This window comes from Pinus tabuliformis, chromosome 1_2, assembly GCF_031772625.1.
Source record: "Pinus tabuliformis cultivar Carrire ecotype Pingquan chromosome 1_2, CPIR1, whole genome shotgun sequence".
Classification (NCBI taxonomy): Eukaryota; Viridiplantae; Streptophyta; class Pinopsida; order Pinales; family Pinaceae; genus Pinus; species Pinus tabuliformis.
Genome location: NC_142298.1, coordinates 430,343,369 through 430,365,885, shown reverse-complemented (window position 1 = coordinate 430,365,885; position 22,517 = coordinate 430,343,369). Strand labels below are relative to the sequence as shown.

The window sequence follows — 22,517 nt, the reverse complement described above, 5'->3', positions numbered from 1 at the left end:
AGTTTCTTTCTTTACTGAAAATTCATTAAATTAGTTGCGGTGTATTTAAAAGTCTAACGTTGGGTGTTAGAAGGCTAAGTTTTACAATGAATCTTGATCATACTGGTGGTGTGCATAACCCTAATTTCCTAGGAGAATGTGCCCTCCAAAATCTGGAACTATGACTCTAAAGAGAGCAATTTCGAAGGATGGCACATGCATGTGTGCATCTCAAACGTTTACTGTTTACTAAACTATTGTTACGCCATTGATAACTATGTTGTGTCAGCAACAACAATCAAACCTAAACAGGGCAAGAGAAGGCTGGAATAGATGTGCTGGTATGCACAATTGCTGAAGGAGAATCACATTGAAGCAACCGGGAAAAACTAACTATATGTGATCTCACAATGCTTCAACTCTTTCTAGTGAGGGGCTGTTGTCGCGCGAATTGACACGACAACGCTCAGACCGGGGGCTGTCACTCTGATCCCCGATCCCTCCGTTTAAGCCTGTCTCCCGCGGCTAAGGGGGGTAGACCCTGCGAGATAGTGAAGACCAACTGCCAAACAGTTGGGTGGGAGACACGATACACGATATGATAAGCACTAGATGGATTTAGAGGTTTAATAGACCAGTGCCTTGTGGAGTCAATGTTTAAATGATTACTTTTTAAATGATAAAGAAACATGGACCATGAACAGCAACCATCTATCATCAGCTAAATCATGTGACCAAAACAATATCCGGCAACTGAAAGCTTTGAAGAGATAAATGCCTTAAACCACCATGAGCATCATGAATTATTAACCAGACATTGGATTTCATGTTTCGGCTTAAAAATTCAGATCTCAGCATGAAAGATATATCGCGAAAGCAACTGAAACTGGCAAAATGATTTTCCACAAAAATTTATATATATATATATATATATTTTTTTTTTAATTTTATTTTATTTTATTTATTTTTATTTTTTATTTTTAATTTTTTTTTTTGTTTTTTATATTATAAAAATAAAAAAAATCTATAAACCATAAAACTTTAATCTATTTAAAATCCTAAATTAAAATCTAAGTTTAAACAAAACTTTTTATTTTTTTTATTTTTTATATGTATATCAAAACAAATCTAAATTAAAATAAAATGAAAACTCAAAAATTTAAAATCTAAATATAACAGAAATCTAAAGCACTAAAATCTAAATAAAATAAACTCTAAACTAAATTAAAGGAAATCTAAATTAAAATCCAAATTGAAAAATCTAATACGTAACAAACATGAAAATAGCAAATCGTATTTTTTTTTGTTTTACATGATTTAAAATCTAAAACTAATGAAACGTAACTATGCTGGCCTACGTTAGAGCAACAAAAGAAAATAAAAAAAAAATCAAACGCATCTAAAATGAAAACCCTCACCGTCAAAAGAAAAAATCGCAGGCGAACTCTATATAAAACAAAAACGTAACCAAGAGAGAATACGACTGTATGCGATTCTGGAAATGATACGCTTACCTGCGCAGATGTGAATGAGGTTTGATGCCCACGTAAATAGTTTTAGGAAAATCGGAATACGATCAAGATATTACCTGGCCCGGAAGGTTGAGTCGAAATGTCTGCGGGTGCTGGTATTGTTTCAATGCGTTCCCCTTTTTTTATCTGTGCATATGAATGCCGTCGTCGTTTTCCAAATGGACGTGCTGCAGTGGCGTGTTTGAAAAACTGTTTGCGGATACTCATCAGCCGTCCTTAAAAAACGCTGTTCCCCACGTCGTATCTGTGCGTGGATTCAAAAGAAAACTCTTCCTTCACTGTCCAGCCAACAGACTTCGACGGCAGTTTGCGGGTTGAGGGGCATGGAAATCTCAAGCACGTTTATACAAAGAGAAATGATTTTGATGAAGGATGGCATAAAGACGGCTTCGTTGATGTCACCATTATCACTTGAATGCAGAGCTGAGGGTTTGCAAATGGAACGAAGAGGCTGTAGGAGATGCGTTTTTGAATGAACAGGTTTCTTGACTGTAGCAGCAGCGTGAGTATTCTGTAGGTTCACGAATTGCTCTGGCAGTGGCAGCGTATGGTGTATTGCAACGATTTGAATCAGATTTCTCCACTTGATGCTCACAGGATAACACAATTTCGAATTTTTACTTGATAATGCTCAATGCAGTGAGGGTCAAGGAGATTGACGGCGGTCCTGCAAAAAAACAAAACCCTATATCAAAACTGTACAAAGCAAACTCTTGAAACCATAATAAAAAATTTTGAAAAGCAGAAGCTTGAAAACCCTAAAAAAAAATGATTAATGTACAGATTTAGCCCCTTAGCAGCCAGATTTAGCAGTAAACACAGAAAATTTTTAAAGATAAGAAATTTTAGATTGTCACGGTGACAAAAAAAAAAAAACTCCAGAAAATCTCTCATGCAACCCAAAAAAATAAAACCGAATGATAGGCCCAGGATCAAATCCAGCTGGGCTCAACAAAAAACGCTTGCGGGAGTTGGCTGGTTCAGCCGAGAACTTCCCCGAACGCCCACAAAATTCCTTCAGAAAATGTTATTCTGCACAGCTCAAAACAATCGTCAATAAAGAGGGCAAAAATGCTGCTAGATCTCAAACAGTAATGGAGATACCTGCCATTACTCCAGAAACCCTAGCAGCACCCTAACCCTAGCAAGTGAGCAAGATACCTGTACCCACAATACTCTACCAAAGCTATTATTAACAGCTGAAAATAACATATGCAGAAAATGAAATGATCTCACAGCATTCCAAGAGAGTAACACCAGCAAGATATGGACCCCAAAGTCTTCTTTATTAACCAGAAACAGATTTACAAGAGAGCTTCTTCAGTCTTAGACTCACCAATCGAATGACTTGAAATGACCCCCTAAGACCCTATATAAAGGAAATGATCCTAACGGCTAGTTCGAGTGATCCATGTAGAAATGATCTCGACTGTTGATGAGGATCAAGACATCTCTTGATCTCATCCGTCGATTTATTAACTTAAAATATTATTATTTTATTAGTTAGGGTTTTTGCTTCATTTTTTAATTTTTTTATTATTTTTTATTATTTTATTATTCTTATTCATTTTTTTAATTTTTTAATTCATTTTAAGATGGATCATCAAACTAAGCCTTCGGAAACATCACCTAGGACCTAGGACTTAGGACTCATGAGGGGATTTAAAACATTTCTCGACCCTCAGGACACATTACATCATGATTTTTACAAAATTACATCTTAAGGGACAAACCCATTTAATACAGACCCTCACAAAACACCCAGTTCTGCGACACAACTATAATCTAGCAGATTTGACACACTAGGATTTTCCTAAAGTTCTAATGACAAAATCAATCCCGGCTTTGGGGTCAGGTTTGAAGGAAAACTCTGCCGATCCGTGGATCGGTGAGACAAAAAACCTTCCGGGACGTAGATTATCATCAGAAAGTTAGGTCCACCTAGGCAAATTACATACATGACTCACGTCTGCTAAGATTATTTACAATTCATACATGCAGACTGGGTTTACAATCAAAATGATGAAACTGCTGATGACTGCAGGATGGCTCGGACACATAGATCAGGTGCTGCCCCTTTCTGCCAAGCAAAGGGGGGGGGGACTGCATGGGTAGTCGACCAGTAGAGGTCAACATCTGGCTCCACTTGGGGACACGTTGCTGCTTGCAGGAATGTGAGAATCCAGAATCTGCATCCATACAACACAAAAATAAGTAGCGTCCATCCAAAAATCAGCATATACATTAAGCACAGAAAAGAAAAAAAAGCTATTCATTTATTAACTATCTAAAGCAGAAATGAAAATACGGAAAAACAAGGAGTAGGGTTAGAAATACGATACAAAAGGATGCCCTACGGCATCAGATGTGTTCAATATAGTGCATACTGAGCATTTGCCTGCTTTCAGGCAAATCTGTGGGCTGCTTGTCGGATGTGCCATGTCCAATTTTGCATATGGTAGGACTTTTTCCTATCCGAAAATCAAGCTGCTCACGGCCGTCTGATGTATCAAATCTTCGTCTCATCTTCTTTCTCTTACGTTTTTTCTTTCTGGTAGGTGGAATTACTGATGACCTGGAACTTTCTGTTTCAAAACTATCAGATGAAGTATGCATGATATGTCTTTCTTTAGCCCGCATCTGATCTTTATCATTCTTAAGTCTGTCCGGATCACCTTCGATTAACCATCTTTCAATCGAATCAACAACCTCCTCATAATAAGATGGATCTTGTTGCAGCACATGAGAAGGCTCCTGATCTATTGATGTCACCTGGTTTCTTTCATCTTCCAATTGCTGAAACCTTTGAACCTGTATTCTAAATGCATCTATCTGACTAGAGTGTTCAACCTTTACAGCACTGATTTGTCTGGCATGGTGCTCTTGCATGTCTTTTATTACTTTATCATTCACTTCCTTTATGTCCATCAAGCAATGCTGCATAAAATTTATTTCTTCTTTATGATTTGCTTGTATGTCAGCCACTTGATTATTATGATTGAAAGTCATGATGGTCATTTCCTCATCCATGGTTAATAGCTTATTTTGCATAGAGTCAATTTCCCTATCATGATCAGTTTTCATGGTCACCATATTTTCCTCTAAGACTGACATCTTGCTATGCATGATTCTAATTTCCGTTTCATAATTAGTTTTTATGGCCTCAATTTCCTTAGCATGCTGATTTTGTGTGACCTCCAACTCCCTATTACGTTTTTCTAGGTGGGTGCATAAAGTTTTGACATCATTGATAAGACTAGTTTGATTGCTTTCCATATTTCTTACCAGCATCATTAGATCTTGTACAATTTGCTTTTGTTCTTCCTTTTCACTATTATTTGTCCTTGATTTTCCACTATGACGATCTGCAATATTTCCGGTTGATGACACATTCTGATCTTGAAATCTTTCTTCAACAGCTGAATTACTTTCTTTCTGATCAACAATTTTAGAAGGCAATCTGTTTGGATAACCATATCTATCTTTAAAAGCATCAACAATGTCTTCTAAAGAAGTGAAAGAATCCTTAGGAAAACTGTTAAACCAATTTAAAGCATCATCTTTTAAAGTAAGGACAAATAAACGCATTTTGATATCTTCATGATTAAACTGAGGGGATCTGCAATATATGATCATGATGCGATCAAACAAGCCTAGATGCCTTCTAACAGCGATTGGATCACCACCTGAAAAAATAGGTAATTTAGGAGTGGCCTCCTCCGGAAGATCATGGAGACGGTGAGTAAAACGACATGGTTTAAATGAATAATCCATGATGAACAATAAGGGATCAGATGGATGATAGAACTAGCTCTTTGCTCAAGAAAATCAAAAAATGAAAGAAGTGGAGTCGCCACTTGAACAATAAAACTGATTCTAAGATCCAAGAAGTAATCAACAAACAGATATGCGGGAGGCTTCTTGTCTGGGAAAAAATAAGAAAAATGGAGTTGCCACCCAAACAAGAAACACACCAAAGATATGCTGATGATACGTGATGAAAAGATGCCAAAATATTGAATCTGCCAGCTCAAATGAGAGATGAGAAGATGTGAAGATGAATGTCGATGAAACTTCCAGGAACAGAAAAACTCTTTCCCCGGCAACGGCGCCAAAAAATGTTGTCGCGCGAATTGACACGACAACGCTCAGACCGGGGGCTGTCACTCTGATCCCCGATCCCTCCGTTTAAGCCTGTCTCCCGCGGCTAAGGGGGGTAGACCCTGCGAGATAGTGAAGACCAACTGCCAAACAGTTGGGTGGGAGACACGATACACGATATGATAAGCACTAGATGGATTTAGAGGTTTAATAGACCAGTGCCTTGTGGAGTCAATGTTTAAATGATTACTTTTTAAATGATAAAGAAACATGGACCATGAACAACAACCATCTATCATCAGCTAAATCATGTGACCAAAACAATATCCGGCAACTGAAAGCTTTGAAGAGATAAATGCCTTAAACCACCATGAGCATCATGAATTATTAACCAGACATTGGATTTCGTGTTTCGGCTTAAAAATTCAGATCTCAGCATGAAAGATATATCGCGAAAGCAACTGAAACTGGCAAAATGATTTTCCACAAAAATTTATATATATATATATATATTTTTTATTTTATTTTTTTTTTAAATTTTTTTTTTATTTTTTTTTATTTTTTATTTTTTATTTTTATTTTTAATTTTTAATTTTTGTTTTTTATATTATAAAAATAAAAAAAATCTATAAACCATAAAACTTTAATCTATTTAAAATCCTAAATTAAAATCTAAGTTTAAACAAAACTTTTTATTTTTTTTATTTTTTATATGTATATCAAAACAAATCTAAATTAAAATAAAATGAAAACTCAAAAATTTAAAATCTAAATATAACAGAAATCTAAAGCACTAAAATCTAAATAAAATAAACTCTAAACTAAATTAAAGGAAATCTAAATTAAAATCCAAATTGAAAAATCTAATACGTAACAAACATGAAAATAGCAAATCGTATTTTTCTTTTTTTTACATGATTTAAAATCTAAAACTAATGAAACGTAACTATGCTGGCCTACGTTAGAGCAACAAAAGAAAATAAAAAAAAAATCAAACGCATCTAAAATGAAAACCCTCACCGTCAAAAGAAAAAATCACAGGCGAACTCTATATAAAACAAAAACGTAACCAAGAGAGAATACGACTGTATGCGATTCTGGAAATGATACGCTTACCTGCGCAGAGAATACGAATACGACTGTATGCGATTCTGTGAATGAGGTTTGATGCCCACGTAAATAGTTTTAGGAAAATCGGAATACGATCCAAGATATTACCTGGCCCGGAAGGTTGAGTCAAAATGTCTGCGGGTGCTGGTATTGTTTCAATGCGTTCCCCCCTTTTTATCTGTGCGTATGAATGCCGTCGTCGTTTTCCAAATGGACGTGCTGCAGTGGCGTGTTTGAAAAACTGTTTGCGGATACTCATCAGCCGTCCTTAAAAAACGCTGTTCCCCACGTCGTATCTGTGCGTGGATTCAAAAGAAAACTCGTTCTTCACTGTCCAGCCAGCAGACTTCGACGGCAGTTTGCGGGTTGAGGGGCATGGAAATCTCAAGCACGTTTATACGAAGAGAAATGATTTTGATGAAGGATGGCATAAAGACGGCTTCGTTGATGTCACCATTATCACTTGAATGCAGAGCTGAGGGTTTGCAAATGGAACGAAGAGGCTGTAGGAGATACGTTTTTGAATGAACAGGTTTCTTGACTGTCGCAGCAGCGTGAGTTTTCTGTAGGTTCACGAATTGCTCTGGCAGTGGCAGCGTATGGCAACGATTTGAATCAGATTTCTCCACTTGATGCTCACAGGATAACACAATTTCGAATTTTTACTTGATAATGCTCAATGCAGTGAGGGTCAAGGAGATTGACGGCGGTCCTGCAAAAAAACAAAACCCTATATCAAAACTGTACAAAGCAAACTCTTGAAACCCTAATAAAAAATTTTGAAAAGCAGAAGCTTGAAAACCCTAAAAAAAAATGATTAATGTACAGATTTAGCCCCTTAGCAGCCATATTTAGCAGTAAACACAGAAAATTTTTAAAGATAAGAAATTTCAGATTGTCACGGTGACAAAAAAAAAAAAACTCCAGAAAATCTCTCATGCAACCCAAAAAAATAAAACCGAATGATAGGCCCAGGATCAAATCCAGCTGGGCTCAACAAAAAACGCTTGCGGGAGTTGGCTGGTTCAGCCGAGAACTTCCCCGAACGCCCACAAAATTCCTTCAGAAAATGTTATTCTGCACAGCTCAAAACAATCGTCAATAAAGAGGGCAAAAATGCTGCTAGATCTCAAACAGTAATGGAGATACCTGCCATTACTCCAGAAACCCTAGCAGCACCCTAACCCTAGCAAGTGAGCAAGATACCTGTACCCACAATACTCTACCAAAGCTATTATTAACAGCTGAAAATAACATATGCAGAAAATGAAATGATCTCACAGCATTCCAAGAGAGTAACACCAGCAAGATATGGACCCCAAAGTCTTCTTTATTAACCAGAAACAGATTTACAAGAGAGCTTCTTCAGTCTTAGACTCACCAATCGAATGACTTGAAATGACCCCCTAAGACCCTATATAAAGGAAATGATCCTAACGGCTAGTTCGAGTGATCCATGTAGAAATGATCTCGACCGTTGATGAGGATCAAGACATCTCTTGATCTCATCCGTCGATTTATTAACTTAAAATATTATTATTTTATTAGTTAGGGTTTTTGCTTCATTTTTTAATTTTTTTATTATTTTTTATTATTTTATTATTCTTATTCATTTTTTTAATTTTTTAATTCATTTTAAGATGGATCATCAAACTAAGCCTTCGGAAACATCACCTAGGACCTAGGACTTAGGACTCATGAGGGGATTTAAAACATTTCTCGACCCTCAAGACACATTACATCATGTTTTTTACAAAATTACATCTTAAGGGACAAACCCATTTAATACAGACCCTCACAAAACACCCAGTTCTGCGACACAACTATAATCTAGCAGATTTGACACACTAGGATTTTCCTAAAGTTCTAATGACAAAATCAATCCCGGCTTTGGGGTCAGGTTTGAAGGAAAACTCTGCCGATCCGTGGATCGGTGAGACAAAAAACCTTCCGGGACGTAGATTATCATCAGAAAGTTAGGTCCACCTAGGCAAATTACATACATGACTCACGTCTGCTAAGATTATTTACAATTCATACATGCAGACTGGGTTTACAATCAAAATGATGAAACTGCTGATGACTGCAGGATGGCTCGGACACATAGATCAGGTGCTGCCCCTTTCTGCCAAGCAAAGGGGGGGGGGACTGCATGGGTAGTTGACCAGTAGAGGTCAACAGGGGCACTTACCTTGGAAGCCCATCGGGACACATTGAGGTAGTGGTCAAATGTGTGGTTGCACCCAGAGAGATTATAACAATGGTTTGGTGACTCATACATGCATAAGTGGATCAAGTCCCCACCCCATTTCCTTCTTTATAAAGGACAAATCTCACTAGTCTGATCGGATTTCGAGGGTTTCATTTTGTAAGGCGACCAAGGTTTAAAGCTCACTGTAGTCGGGAGTAGACACCAAAACAAAATCCAGCCATGTTAAGGGATGATGTGGCCTAGGCCAGGTACAATCCCTTGGTGATTTTGATGGCTTAGATGCCCCTGGGTTGTGGTTTCTTAACTAAAGGCTAGTTTCACAACTCAAGGACATGCTACCAAAAAAAGCTTAACTTTATAGCATGAGTTTTCCATAAAATAAAGTTCTCAATCTTATTACCTTTTTCTTTGGTTGCGTTATTTTTAATATGGTTCTTTCATCATTGCTAAACAAAAGTGGTAATATGAAATACTTTTCTCATTGTAGATACGAACTTTTCCATAAAATAAAGTTCTCAATCTTATTACCTTTTTCTTTGGTTGCGTTATTTTTAATATGGTTCTTTCATCATTGCTAAACAAAAGTGGTAATATGAAATACTTTTCTCATTGTAGATACTAACTTTTGGGATTCACTAGAGATATGAAGAGCCAAAGAAAAGAGGGAAAGATGTGCATATCTATTTCAGACATATATCAAAATATGTATATGTCTGAAGCCCCAAATATATATGTTGGTAGCTGGCAGGAGGTCAACAACTTAGAGGAAGCAGACCGAAGCTAAAAGGTAAGGGCTGAAGTCTAGTTAGGGCCTGTGCCACCATCAACAGGCAGGGAAAAGGAGGTCCAGACCCCGTGGAAGGTTCGGACCTGTGGCTGGGAACAGGCTGCAACAAGGAGCAGCAGGCCAAGGCCTGTGCAAGGGCAGAGAAGGCCTGTTTTGTTCAACCCACAGTAGAAGGAAGCAATCCAGAGCTGTGAAAGGTGTACAAGAGCTGGCTGAGGGAAGATATTTGTGGGCTGTGAGCTTTTAAGGGTTATAACTGCCCACAGGAAGGTAATAAGTGCAGACCGAGGGGCCTGTGTGAGGGCCGTGGGTTACAGGAGGTAGTCACAGCAGGACAGACCTGTAAAGAGGGAAGATTGCAGGTGGGCTGGGTGTTTAAGGAAGGCTGGGAAGCTCTAAGGTGCTAAAACAAGGTGGCTGTGTGGACAGTCCATTAAAGAAGTTGGACTGAGTGATTTTGGGCAGTGAGGGCTTGAAGGATTTGGCCTCAGTCCAAGGATTTTGTACTTGTGTTTTATGGGCATTTTCAGGGATTGTAAAGGGCCACTATCCTTGGTATGGGACCCCTTGCATTTCTTGTTAAAGGTCTTGTAAGAAATTAATTTTGGAAATTGAATTTTAATGTTATGTTCTTGATCTAATTATTGGTGTATTTTCCACTGTGGAAGTTGTTTTAAAGCTAGGCATTTCAGTGTGTTTATGTTTCTAGTTAAAACATAGACCAGACATGGGGTGCATGGAATTTTAATGCTGTTGGCATAGGCTAATGTGTGTAACCTTGGGGGGATTTGAATTGGACACTTGCTGGCATGGAACTAGCCAAATGACCACCAACATTGGTGACAACTGGTTGAGCTAATCCCTTAGGCTAAATTTAATGGAACATTTATATACTTGATACTGAACTTAATGACATCAAATAACGAGGTAAGAATATGCATGTAATACGTTATAGGGAGCCTGAATTATAATGAGAAGAAAATCTAGAGTGGAAGGATATAGTTGGGAACGACTATCTGCACTTGATGGAAATTGCAGGGAGGTAAAATGTTTTATCATTTTTGCCTTTAGAGCTGACACTAATAATGGTGTTGATAGTGATGGAGATTTTACTTGGGGATAAAATGACCTTTCCTCTTTATTAAGGAACTGGACAGCAATTAAATTAAGTGTACAGTAATTGAATTTTGAAATTCATTTTTCTCTGTTTATTTTGTTTGCACCAGGGTTGTCTTTGAAACTAAACTAAAGCTTATTTTTTGTTATTCTGTTGTGTCGAATGTTTGTATATGCATTAGTGTTTTGAGGTGTTAGGTATTATTTGATAGGGTATCTGCATAAAACCTAGTGCATTTATTTACTATGGTGTTCCTTAGTGCATGTGACTATTATTTTAAAATTTAAAATGATGCCATTCTTCATCAGTTCCATCATCTATGTGATTGATTATAGTTTTCAGTTCCATTTTAGCTTCTTTCCATATCATAGTAGGTTCTTATGTTCCTCTGTTATTGTAGGTAAAAGATAAACAGGTTGATCGAATCCGTAACCTATTTCGGCGACAACTTTCAATACCATTGAAAGACATTGATTCAACGCTTCAAGATTACAAATTTTGGGAAGAGCAGCAGGGAGTTGTGATTGGGAATGACATAGATCATTTAGCTGGACTTCCTTCCAATGTGATATCAGCTTATAAAAAGGCTCTACAAATGTACAATGCTCGTGCTGGTTATGAAGAAAAGGTGGTTAGAGGAAAGCATGCGGATACTGAACTTTTTCAAAATTACCTGGTAATAATTCAATTGTATTGCAAGCTACTTGGTGTGCTACTTATTAGTGGATTGGAATTTTCAATCATCTTGTTTCTCTTTTTATTTTAGTTTTATTTTCAGTAGAGCTTATGTTTGTTTCTTAGCTCAGGAAGGAAAGCTTTTTGTATCATTTTGACAGAATCCTGGCTTTTCTATTTTTTCTTTCAAATCAAGAAAGAGATGTATGAACCTCATCACTTACAAAATACTTAGGTGTATCATTTTTAGATTGAGAAAGAGAATATGAACCTTATCCCACATGGAGCTAAGGTGCATGATGCGTTTCTTTCAGATCTCATGCTTATTCATTTTATTTTTTTTATTTTTAAATTGTGTTGAATAAACGGAAATATGTAGGGAGAAATACTTTATGCTTTGGGTTGAAGATACAACTGACACGGAAGGTAGAATCAATAGGGCTATCCTAGATGATATTTTAGAATTACCATTCCCTTGGATGATGGGATTCATATGCATAATCAACAAATCACATTGTTGAATTGAAAAAATATTAAAATTATCGGGCCCTAGCTTAGATCCCATCAACTACAGAATGATCTTGGTGGGCCACACGCTCTTGAAGCTCTATACTATGGTTCTCTATATGAAGCTCTCTAGTGAGTTTCAGTAGAGATGCCTCAAAGCTAGGTGGTAGACATGATTTGGTTAGATTTCCTTAAAACCCAGTAAACTAATTTGTAATCTTCTAAGTATAAAAACCCATAAACACAAATAACTGATATTCTGGAAACTTAAATCACAATTACATTGAATTTTCTAACTTAACATGCACAATGGAAAAGATAAATCAGAAGACAAACACATCAACACATAGATCACAAGATATACCCATAAAACCCCAACTCTGGGGAAACCCTGCAATGTTGTGTCTTTATTCTTCTTCTTCAGCAAAGAGTTTTCTTCTGAGAATTACGACAAGGGAGGAATTTCCATTTTATCACAAGAACAATTGATCAATCCTTCAAGATGAATCGATCCCCTTGCCTATGCACTAGATCAGCAAAATCCTTGCGCATATAAGCTAAATTGTGCACACATGCGAGCACAAATCCTCTCTCCTGCACGGACATGTGCATGGTATGACTGCGTTGGGGCTATAAGAGCTCGACCCTCACTCGATTTCTTCTCTGATCCTATATCACTGCCATTTGTCGAAACCGTCTGCTCTATCTTCGCTGTGTGACACACACGGCTTGTGCTCAACTGAATTGCCACTAGCTCACTCCATCTCCTCTTATAATTTTGATCTCAATCTCCCTCTCAACGACAGAGATTAAATCGTGATCAATGGATGAGATTTAATCACAAGTTAACTTAGGAATTTTTAATTTTTCTTAAGTCTCACCTTAGGAAGTAGTTAAATTAAGTAATATTCTACCAAAGTGGTAGTCTTAGGGGTTCTTTTACTAGATTAACACTTAGACAAGTAGAACCCTTACTTCTCTACTCTAATCAAGAGATTTCGATCCACTCATCATAACATTGATCACATCTTTACCCTCCAATCCTCATTGAGGAGGCATGAAACTGTTCTTCAAAAGTCTATTGTTGCTTTGTAGACTTTCAAAAAGCCTTTGACTCTGTCCCACGCAAAGCTTTGTTCTTGAGGCTTTGATACATTGACATCTCCCATGCCCTATTGATTTTTGTCATGTGCTTGTATGAGTCAGTCCTTAGTCGTCTCCACATAGTTCATGGGATGTCCGGTTTCATTAGGAGTACCATTGAGGTTGAACATGCTTGCCCCTTGTACCCCACATTGTTTGGGATCTTTATTGATGAGTTGGAGGCCTTTTGTCATAAGCATATCCATGACAATGATGGGTGCCTCCTCCACCGGGTTCAGATATACATCCTGCTCTTTGCTGTTAATTTATGGTATGTTCTATGCTTAGTGCAGTTTACTTCAATTTCTTCTTATTAGGCACTGTTAAGCAATCACATTAACATAAAGTAAAGTGTTGATAGAACATTAATAGATTGACAGAAAAAAAGGCAAAAGAGAAGGTCAAAACAGGTCAACGCATTGGCAGCCCTGTGGTCAACCCTAACCAGTCAGCGCTGGTCAATTCGGTGGTCAAATCAGGTCAACGAACAACAGATCAGAATTGCAGCTTGCTTGAAGGAGACTCCCCACACTAGGCCATAGTCAAAACATCTCCCTCGCTGGTCAACGCAGTCATCCCTTGCTTGCTGCACCTAGGTCAACCACAGTCAACGCTGGAACAGACCTGCGTCCTCCTCCTAGCTGCATCTATCTTCCTTGCTGCGTCCTCCTTCTCCCACGTGAGAGATGCTGCTCCTTGTTTACCCAATCAAGTTATGAGAGAGAGATAAGAATGTAAGATGAGATGAGATGAGTGAATAATGCCTCATCCTCTCTTGTATTTATATGAAACGTTGAGCATGTGTGCCACACATTTAGCTGCTGGCCGACCTTGACAATTTGTCAAGTAAATACAAATAAATTCATATCTCCATAAATACTTGTCGGAATCGGATGATCGTTAGATCAATCCTACACCTCTCGACGAGAGGAATCCAAGAAAAATATCAGCTGCCATAAATAAGATGACCCACATGGAGTTTGGCCCTAGTTGCTAATTTTAACATTTGCTGATGGCGTGGTCCTCCTAGCCTCATCTCTAGAGGGTTTATAGAGATAGTTTAATTCCTTAGCTCCTTTTTGTGACCTTTGGCACTTGAAGGTCAACATGGATAGAACTCGGTTATGATCTTCAATGGGTTGAAGAAGACTTCAAACCAATGTTGCATGAATATTAGATTTCCTTAAAACCCAGTAAACTGATTTGCAATTTTCCAAGTGTAAAATCGAGAAACACAAATAATTGATATTCTGGAAACTTAAATCACAAATACACTGAGTTTTCTAACTTAATATGCACAACGGAAAATAAATTAGAAGACAAACACATCAAACCATAGAACAAAAGATTTACCCAGTGAACCCTAACTCTGAGGAAAACTTGCAATGCTGTGTGTATTTTATTATTCTTCTACAACAAAAGATTCTCTTTTGAGAATTACATCAAGGGATAAACTTCCCAGTTCATCACATAAATACAACTGATCAATCCTGCAAGATAAATCGATCTAATTACTGCCTCTATCTGCTAAAAGGCCGTGCAAATTTTCCTGTTTGCTCGCACTTGCGAGCACAAATTCTCTCCTCCAGTGCACACATGCGAACTGGAGTTGTGCAACCGATCTCGGGGCTAAGGCAATTTAACCTTTACTTGATTTGAATCTCGCCTGTAAGTTGAACCTCTGTGAACTCCTGAACTCTCGACTCTTCCTTTGCTACGCTCTCACACTTGCTTGTGCTCAATTGACTTGCCACTAACTCACTCTATCTCCTCTTATAATTTCGATCTCAACTCTAATCTCCTTCTCAATAGTTGAGATTAAATTGTGATCAATGGCTGAGATTAAATCATAAGTTAACTTAGGAACTTTTACTTTTTCCTAAGCCTATCTTTAGGAAATAGTTAAATAAATTAATATTCTACTAAACTGGTAGTCTTTTGTGTTCCTCTGCTAGTCCTTGCACTTAGACAAGCATAATACTTCTTCACTACTCCAATCAACACTCCCTATTAGAGATGAAGGTGTTCTGCTGATCCGGATTTAAACAGGAACGCAATAAAATACAGAGATAACCATAAAGACAAATATGCAACGGAAATAATACTTCATTTCATTACTGTAAAATACTGAAATATGCTTACAAATAGAAATGGAAATAACCTAGCTAGGGCGATGGTAGCTTATATCTGAGAAGAGATGTGTCGGCTACATGCCTCTGAACTGTTCTCCAAAAACTGTGTTACAATGAGGCTCAAGGGCCTATTTATTGTTGAGAAACAATGGAAAACCATTCACATTCCAAAACCTAACCCTAGAAGATGAAACGCCAAATTGTGGGCCCCGTTTCTGGGTAAGTTGGTACATCAACTTCTCGGGGTCGCGAATTGGTCGTACTATCTCCGTTTGACGCGCATGATAGCCCGTTGGAAAGATCTCTCCGAGGACTACGACGGAAAAGACGATTTTTAAACAGAAAAATCGCTGGCTGTGGATTTCCCCAAAAAAGGTCGTTTAGGGCCTCAAAACGGCTCCGGAAGTTTAGGACCCGAAAAACTGCTAAAAATAGTAAACTGTGCTATAATTAAGGAAACAGAAAAACTAAAAGAGACAGTTGTGGGGGTCCAAATGGGATAGGTGGGTGGCCACCAACATCCACCTGGATCATCTGCACTACACCCAACTTCTCTATGAGGTATACAGATCTGGTACTTGGCAAAGCCTTAGTTAGAATGTTTGTTGTTTACTGCTTTGTTGGAACTTGGTACGTATTAGAGTGTAACAATACCTCGCTGAACAATATCTTTGATGTGGTGATAACGTATGTTGATGTGCTTAGAGTGTTCATGAAACATTGTTTTTTTAGGAAGCTTGATGCAACTTTGATTGTAATAGTGTATCACTGTAGGCTCCAACTTTGCCTTGAACAAGCCCATGAGAAGCTTCCTCAACCAAATAGCTTCGCAACTTGCCAAACTGGTAGCCATGTACTCGGCCTTGGTTGAACTCCATGTAATTGATCTCTGCTTCTTGCTGAACCAAGAAACAATTGCTGATCCAACACTAAACATACATTCTGATGTGCTCTTCCTTTCTGAGGAGCTCCTTGTCCAATCTGCATCACTGAAGCCCACTCGCCTCAACTCATCAACCAATCTATACCACAATCCATGCTCTACTGCCCCCTTAAGATATCTCAATACGTGCTTAGCAGCGACCCAATGTGCTTTGGTAGGCTTGACTAAAAATTGGCTAAACGAGTTAACTGCAAAACATATATCTGGCTGTGTGTTCACCAAATACATCAAGGACCCAATCATCTGCTGGTAAAGTGTGGGGTTTACTCGCTTCGATCTAGATGTATCTACCTTCCTCTAGTTTGTGACTAGAGGGGGGTAATATGGGCCTGTAATCCATCACCTTGCCATACCTCCAACCCAAGGAAATGGTGCAACAACCCCATATACTTCTTCTCAAACTCGCCTATAAGATCTCTCTTGCACTCATGGATGAACTTGTTTCCGCTTGTTAACATCAGATCATCCACATATAGTACCATAATAAGCGGTTCACCTCCAACAACAATGTAATAGAGGTTGGGGTCCGCCTTACACTCGGTGAAGCCCAATCCCTGAAGGTAACTGTCTATTTGAGCATACCATGCCTGTAGAGCTTGCTTGAGCCCATATATAGCTCTCTTGAGTGTGCGTACGTGTGTATCTTTATTGCATGTTTCAAATCCCTCTGGCTACTCAATGTAAATCTCCTCCTCAACAACCCCATTGAGGAAGGCTGCCTTCACATTCATCTGGTGAATCTTCCACCCCATGTATGCTGTAATAGATACAACTGCCATGATAGACAAATACCTAGCATCTGGGGCAAATGTTTTGTCATAGTCAACTCCCTCTATATGCGAGAACATCTTTGCCACGAATCTCGCCTTTCACTTCTTGATACTCCCATCAGCTCCATGCTTTATCTTGTAGACCCAGCGAGAGCCTACCACATATTTTCCCTCTAGCCTTGGCACCACCTGCTAGACATTGTTCTTCATGATGGCTGCATACTCTTCCACCAAGGCATCTCTCCACACCTGCAGAGTGGCTTCCTTCTGATAATTGGAAGGCTCGACATCTATCAACTCGGTCATAGACTTATAAGTGCCATGTATCCTGTGCACCGCGAACTGAAGTACTTGAGTCTTGGAGCACCAACTTTCTCTTGCACCTTCTGGATCAATTGATCTTCCCATCTTGCTCTCCTTCTCCTATGTTAGGAGTCACTTACTAAGTGGGATCCACTCGCTCTTCCATTTGTGTGTCCTCCTCATCCTCATCCTGCCCACACACAATTGCAGTTTGAGGTATTGGCTGAGTTTCCAGCTTGGGAGCTTGCTACTCCTCCTTCTACACAATGGCCTACTCACGCTCTAAGGACTTTCTCAAAGCCCTATCCTCCTTAAACTTCACATTTGTCCTGATGACTATCTTCCTATGTGCTAGAATGTACACTTTGTACACCTTGGATGTCTCACATTAACCCATGAAGATGCCCTTCTTTGCTACGGGCTTCAACTTCTTCCTTTTCTCCTCTAGTACATGGCAATATACAAGGCTACCAAATATGTGGAAATGAGACACATCTGATTTCTTCCCTATAAATGCCTCCTTTGGTGTAACTCACCCCAACACTCTGTGTGGGTTCCGGTTCTATAAGAAAATTGTTGTATTTCATGCTTGCAGGATCCCCACCCCACCCCCCCCCCCCCCCCCCCCCCAAGGATTAGGAGGTGGAACTGGATCCGCCACTCATCCTCTAGTGCCATCTTTTGGTGATTCCTGGTGCGGATTCGTGGAGGTTCGACTGTATATCCGTCACGAATCGCGAGTGGATCCGAGAGAAGGTGGACGGTTCACATGGTTCTGTGGGGCTTTTTTTTTTCCTAGAATTTCGAACTGTTATGTGAGGAACTATGCTTTCCGAATACTCTCAAGGTGCCCCTTGATGCTCCCTAGACACTTCCTTGATGCTCTCTAATGGTAGTGTTAAATTCTTAAAATAAAAGTGACATTCTCCTTTATCTTTCATTTTCATCCTTTTACTTAAATTTTTAACATTACCATGAAATGACTTAGGATGTTTGAGAGTGGTTCCAACCTCATCAGACTTCATATGGAGAAAATAAAATTTCTTATCCCATTCAAAATTCAACAGACTTAACAATTTTCAGGATTAATGGGATTGTGGGATTTCATTTGATTATATCATGTATGAGGGCATGTGATTGCCATTTAATCAAGAGCACTGAGCCCTATATGTACCCCAATGTTGGTGTTGCTAATTGTTGAACTCATTTGTCATGGCCTTAGCAAAAATGTACTCTTCACTCAAGTCAAAATCATTGATCAGGCATGTTAAGCTTTCTCTACCATATTATAAGGCTTGGATTAGGTTGTTTGATCAAAATTGGGCAATGTTGACTAATATCCCTAGAGAATCAAAGTAGAGGCAAAGGTTAGACAAGAGAAGAGGAATCTAGATTCTAGATGGTTGATGCTGGAATAATTAATCATTGATGTACAATGGATGCCATATCTATCTTGATTTATGTCAAAATATGCATGTTTTCATGTCTTCTACAACTAATTTGGTATTTTGGGTGTTTATTTTGAATATAAATGCAAAAATTATATATATATATATATATATATATATATATATATATATATATATAGATATATATATATATATATATATATATATATATAGACGCTTCCGAGACGCTTTGCTTCCTAGATTTTTGGGAAATGACACTTCCATGGATCCGCTTCCAAAAAACGTCCCTGCTTCGTCCCTGCTTCGTGCAACATTGGTCGTGCAACATCAGTTTGGCCTCTCCAACTATGGCCCTATTCTTACGCTTTGCCACCCCATTCTGCTGAGGATTATATGGTGTGGTAAACTCCCTCATGATGCCCTCCTTGGCACACAACTCCTTGAATGCGTTTGAGGTGTACTACCCATTGTTATTTGATCTCAACGCTTTGATCTTCCTACCAATCTGGTCCTCAACCAAGGCATTAAACTCCAAAAACTTCGATAAGACCTCATCCTTCTTCTTCATGAAAAATATCCAAGGCTTCCTCGAGTGATTATCTATAAAGGTGACATAGTACTTGTACCCACTGAGGAATACTATAGAGAAAGGACGACATACATCTGAATGAACAAGGTCCAAGATACCCTTGGCGCTGTTATCTTTCCTAGGAAAAGATGACTTGGCATACTTGCCAAGTGTGCAACCTTTACATACCTCATGCCGATCCACACTGCACTATGGCAACCTATTGCTATCTCCTTAAGAATATTTAGTGCTCCATGGTGCAGATGCCCCATGCGCTTATGCCACAACTCCCCATGCACTTATGCCACAACTCCCCATGCTCGTTGCCTAAGTCACGACCTCCTCTGCTAGTCAATGCTGCGACTCTCAAACTACAATTTGTATAGGCTCTTGTGCCTAACCCCGATCTGCTTCGACACCTTGGAGTCTGAGGGTTTTATAAAACCCCTACACTGTTTGAAGGTTACCTCATACCGCTTATCCTCTAAAGTTGAAACTAATAGAAGATTCTTCTTGAGCCTTGTTGTCGCTACGACAAACACCCTCCAAAATTTGGTCTACACTTGGATTTTGGAGCCTACTGTGGATCTTGCAATTGGTCACTCCGCAGTCACTTCCTGGTCGATCGATGCTGTGTTAAGTCTTTGAGCTTGCTTTTGGATCGTAAGTGTTGTAGTCACCTGCTCACACATGCCTAATCTATAATGCATTCATGAACGCACCCTTTACGCAAGCTTGAATAGGCTTGCGATGGTCCATCAAGACAGTGCCTGTGCGATGGTCCATCAAGATAGTGCCTGTGCGATGTGCAACCCATGTCGACAGTTAGTGTGCACTGTCATTGACAATCTCTCACTTTTGGTTGTGTTTGTACTTCTATTTTGGTGAGTTTTTCGCACTGTCGCTTTTGCGCTCCTTCGCCGTTGCAAGTGTCGTTTCATATTTACGACTGTCGCTTTTTCTTGCTTTCACCTTAACAAGTGGCGTTTTCATGTTATCTTCGCTCTGGTACGTGTCGTCTTCGCCATTGTTCGCATATCACAAGTGTCGTTCACACTATTCTCTTCATATCGCAAATGTCATGTTTTAGCACGTTAACTATCGCATATTGTACAAAAGCTAGTTTTGGTTGTTTCAAGGGGCAATCTTTGTGTTAATGAGTTGTCCTTATCATGTAAACATGTATCACACTCATTTCCAAAGTTTCAAGCATTGTCGCACAAGTGTTGTCACTGTCGTCGCAAAGTGTATCTTTAGTGTCGCACTTGGAGTGAGCTGTCGCAATGTTGTCGCATTGAGGAAAAAGTGTTAATGTGTTCTGAGTGTTCCATGTTGTGTTGTCAAGTGAACTAAGTGTGCAATCTTGTCCAAGTCTTGCTTTTGTTCAACTTTCTCTCACTGATCCAACACTTAGTCAAAATTGGGAAAACTCCTCGATCGTGCCTCTCACATTTTTGTTCAACTTTCTCTCACTGATCCAACACTTAGTCAAAATTGGGAAAACTCCCCGACTGGGCCTCTCAACCTCATTCAATCCTCTTGGACTTCGTACTGCGCAGTGTCAGTCCTCAAGCAATAACCTTAACTCTTGGCACTGCGCAATGTGCAATTTCCGCCTCCCATAACTGCGATCTCAATGCTCAAGCCCAACCCCTGAGCTGCAAAATTGCGTAATCCTTGCCTCTAGCCAGCCTTGTCTACGCACTGCGCAGTCTCTAGCGTCAAGCCTCAGCCTTGAGCTCTTGAATTGCGCAATCACTTGGCTCCTCTCTCTCCAGAATTGCACATTTGGAAACTTCAAGCCTCAAGCTTGAGGCCTTGAACCCCTCAACTGCGCAATCTCCCAACCTGTTCTCCTGTCAGAACTACGCATTGGGAAACTTCAAGCCTCAAGCTTGACCTCTTGGGTTCCTCAACTGCACAATCACTTGACCCAGGCTTTCAGAACTGTTCACTACGCCGTCTCAAGCCTCTAGCTTGAGCTCTTGAGCTCCTCAACTATGCTGTCCCTCTGCCTAGGCCTCCAGAACTGCGCATTGCGCAATCTCAAGGTTCAAGCCTCCAATCGGAGCTCTTGAGTCCCTCAATTGCACAATCCTTTGACCCTGGCCATCGTGAACTGTGCATTGCGTAGTCTTAAGCTTCGGTCCCAGATCTCGGCCTCTGGAATTGCACAATCCCTATGTCAATCACTCAATTAGTCACCCGATCTCAACCCTAACAAGTGATTTCATGAAGCATGTTAGATTAGGGGTTTTTAGACTGATGTTGTCTTGTCATGAATGGCTTTCAATTGCAGGTACTCTATCTTATCATGACAAGATGATGATGGAGGAAAAGGAGAAGGAGACCATGCTGGAAGACACCTATGGAGTTGAAGAGATAAGATGATCATCAGGCGAGAAGACGAAGGAACACCATAATATAACAAAAGATCAAAGATCAGGACTGCATGAAGACTCCATATTGATTCACAACCCTTTGGAGGGTGGATATAAAGAGCAAAGCATATCTCTTACAAAGATGAAGTTTTGGATACATCTTTTATCAAAGAAAGCAACAACAAAGAGTGGCTTGACATTGCCATGTCATCATGTAGTCCATGTTAGCAGTGTCATGTCATGTCATGTCATGAGTCATCATGTGCCACATCATTTTGTGGATTATGTAAATTCAATATTGGAAAATGTATTGTAAAGTGGAAGTCCAAGAGTCATGTCCAAAATATGAAGAGTCATGTAAGAGTTGAAAAGTCATAGAGAAGTCAAAGAGTCATGAGGGTAGTCCAAGAGTCACAAGGGAGGTGAATGATCACCCCATTTGTTATATATACACCCTCATTGTACAAGCAAAAGACTTTTTCACCTTGGCTTCTCCCATAAGGAATCAAAGAGACAAAGTCAGTACTTTTGGGGAGCAAGTTGTGGCTCCAATGCTCCACTATTGGAGCTAGTGATGTTTGTTGTATTCATGTATCTTGGGACTTTTACTTAATACTTGAAGCCTAATGGCCAACACGTTTTCATGCATGGATTGTGAATATTTGTAAGACTGTTCTGTGAATGTTTATGATTCATGTTTGCAGCCACCTGTACTAAGGTAGTTAAACTATTTTGGTTATTTTAGTGCTTATCTTATTGAAAATGTGTCAGTGTTGTAGTTGTTGGAATAATCGTCGCATCTATGTGGACTATTTTGCTTGATGTTAAGTGATTCTCTTTTCGCTTGT

At 39.2% G+C, this 22,517-nt stretch overlaps 1 protein-coding gene across 4 annotated transcripts in view; it reads left to right on the top strand.

The window, feature by feature from the left end:
* EMB140 (EMBRYO DEFECTIVE 140) overlaps positions 1–22,517 on the top strand; it is a 342,658-nt gene that overhangs the window by 103,928 nt on the left and 216,213 nt on the right. For all 4 annotated transcript variants that reach the window (XM_089395342.1, XM_089395341.1, XM_089395343.1 and 1 more), the window contains one exon: positions 11,239–11,514. In XM_089395342.1, the coding sequence (XP_089251468.1) occupies positions 11,239–11,514 (276 nt within the window). The remainder of the gene's footprint in view (positions 1–11,238; positions 11,515–22,517) is intronic.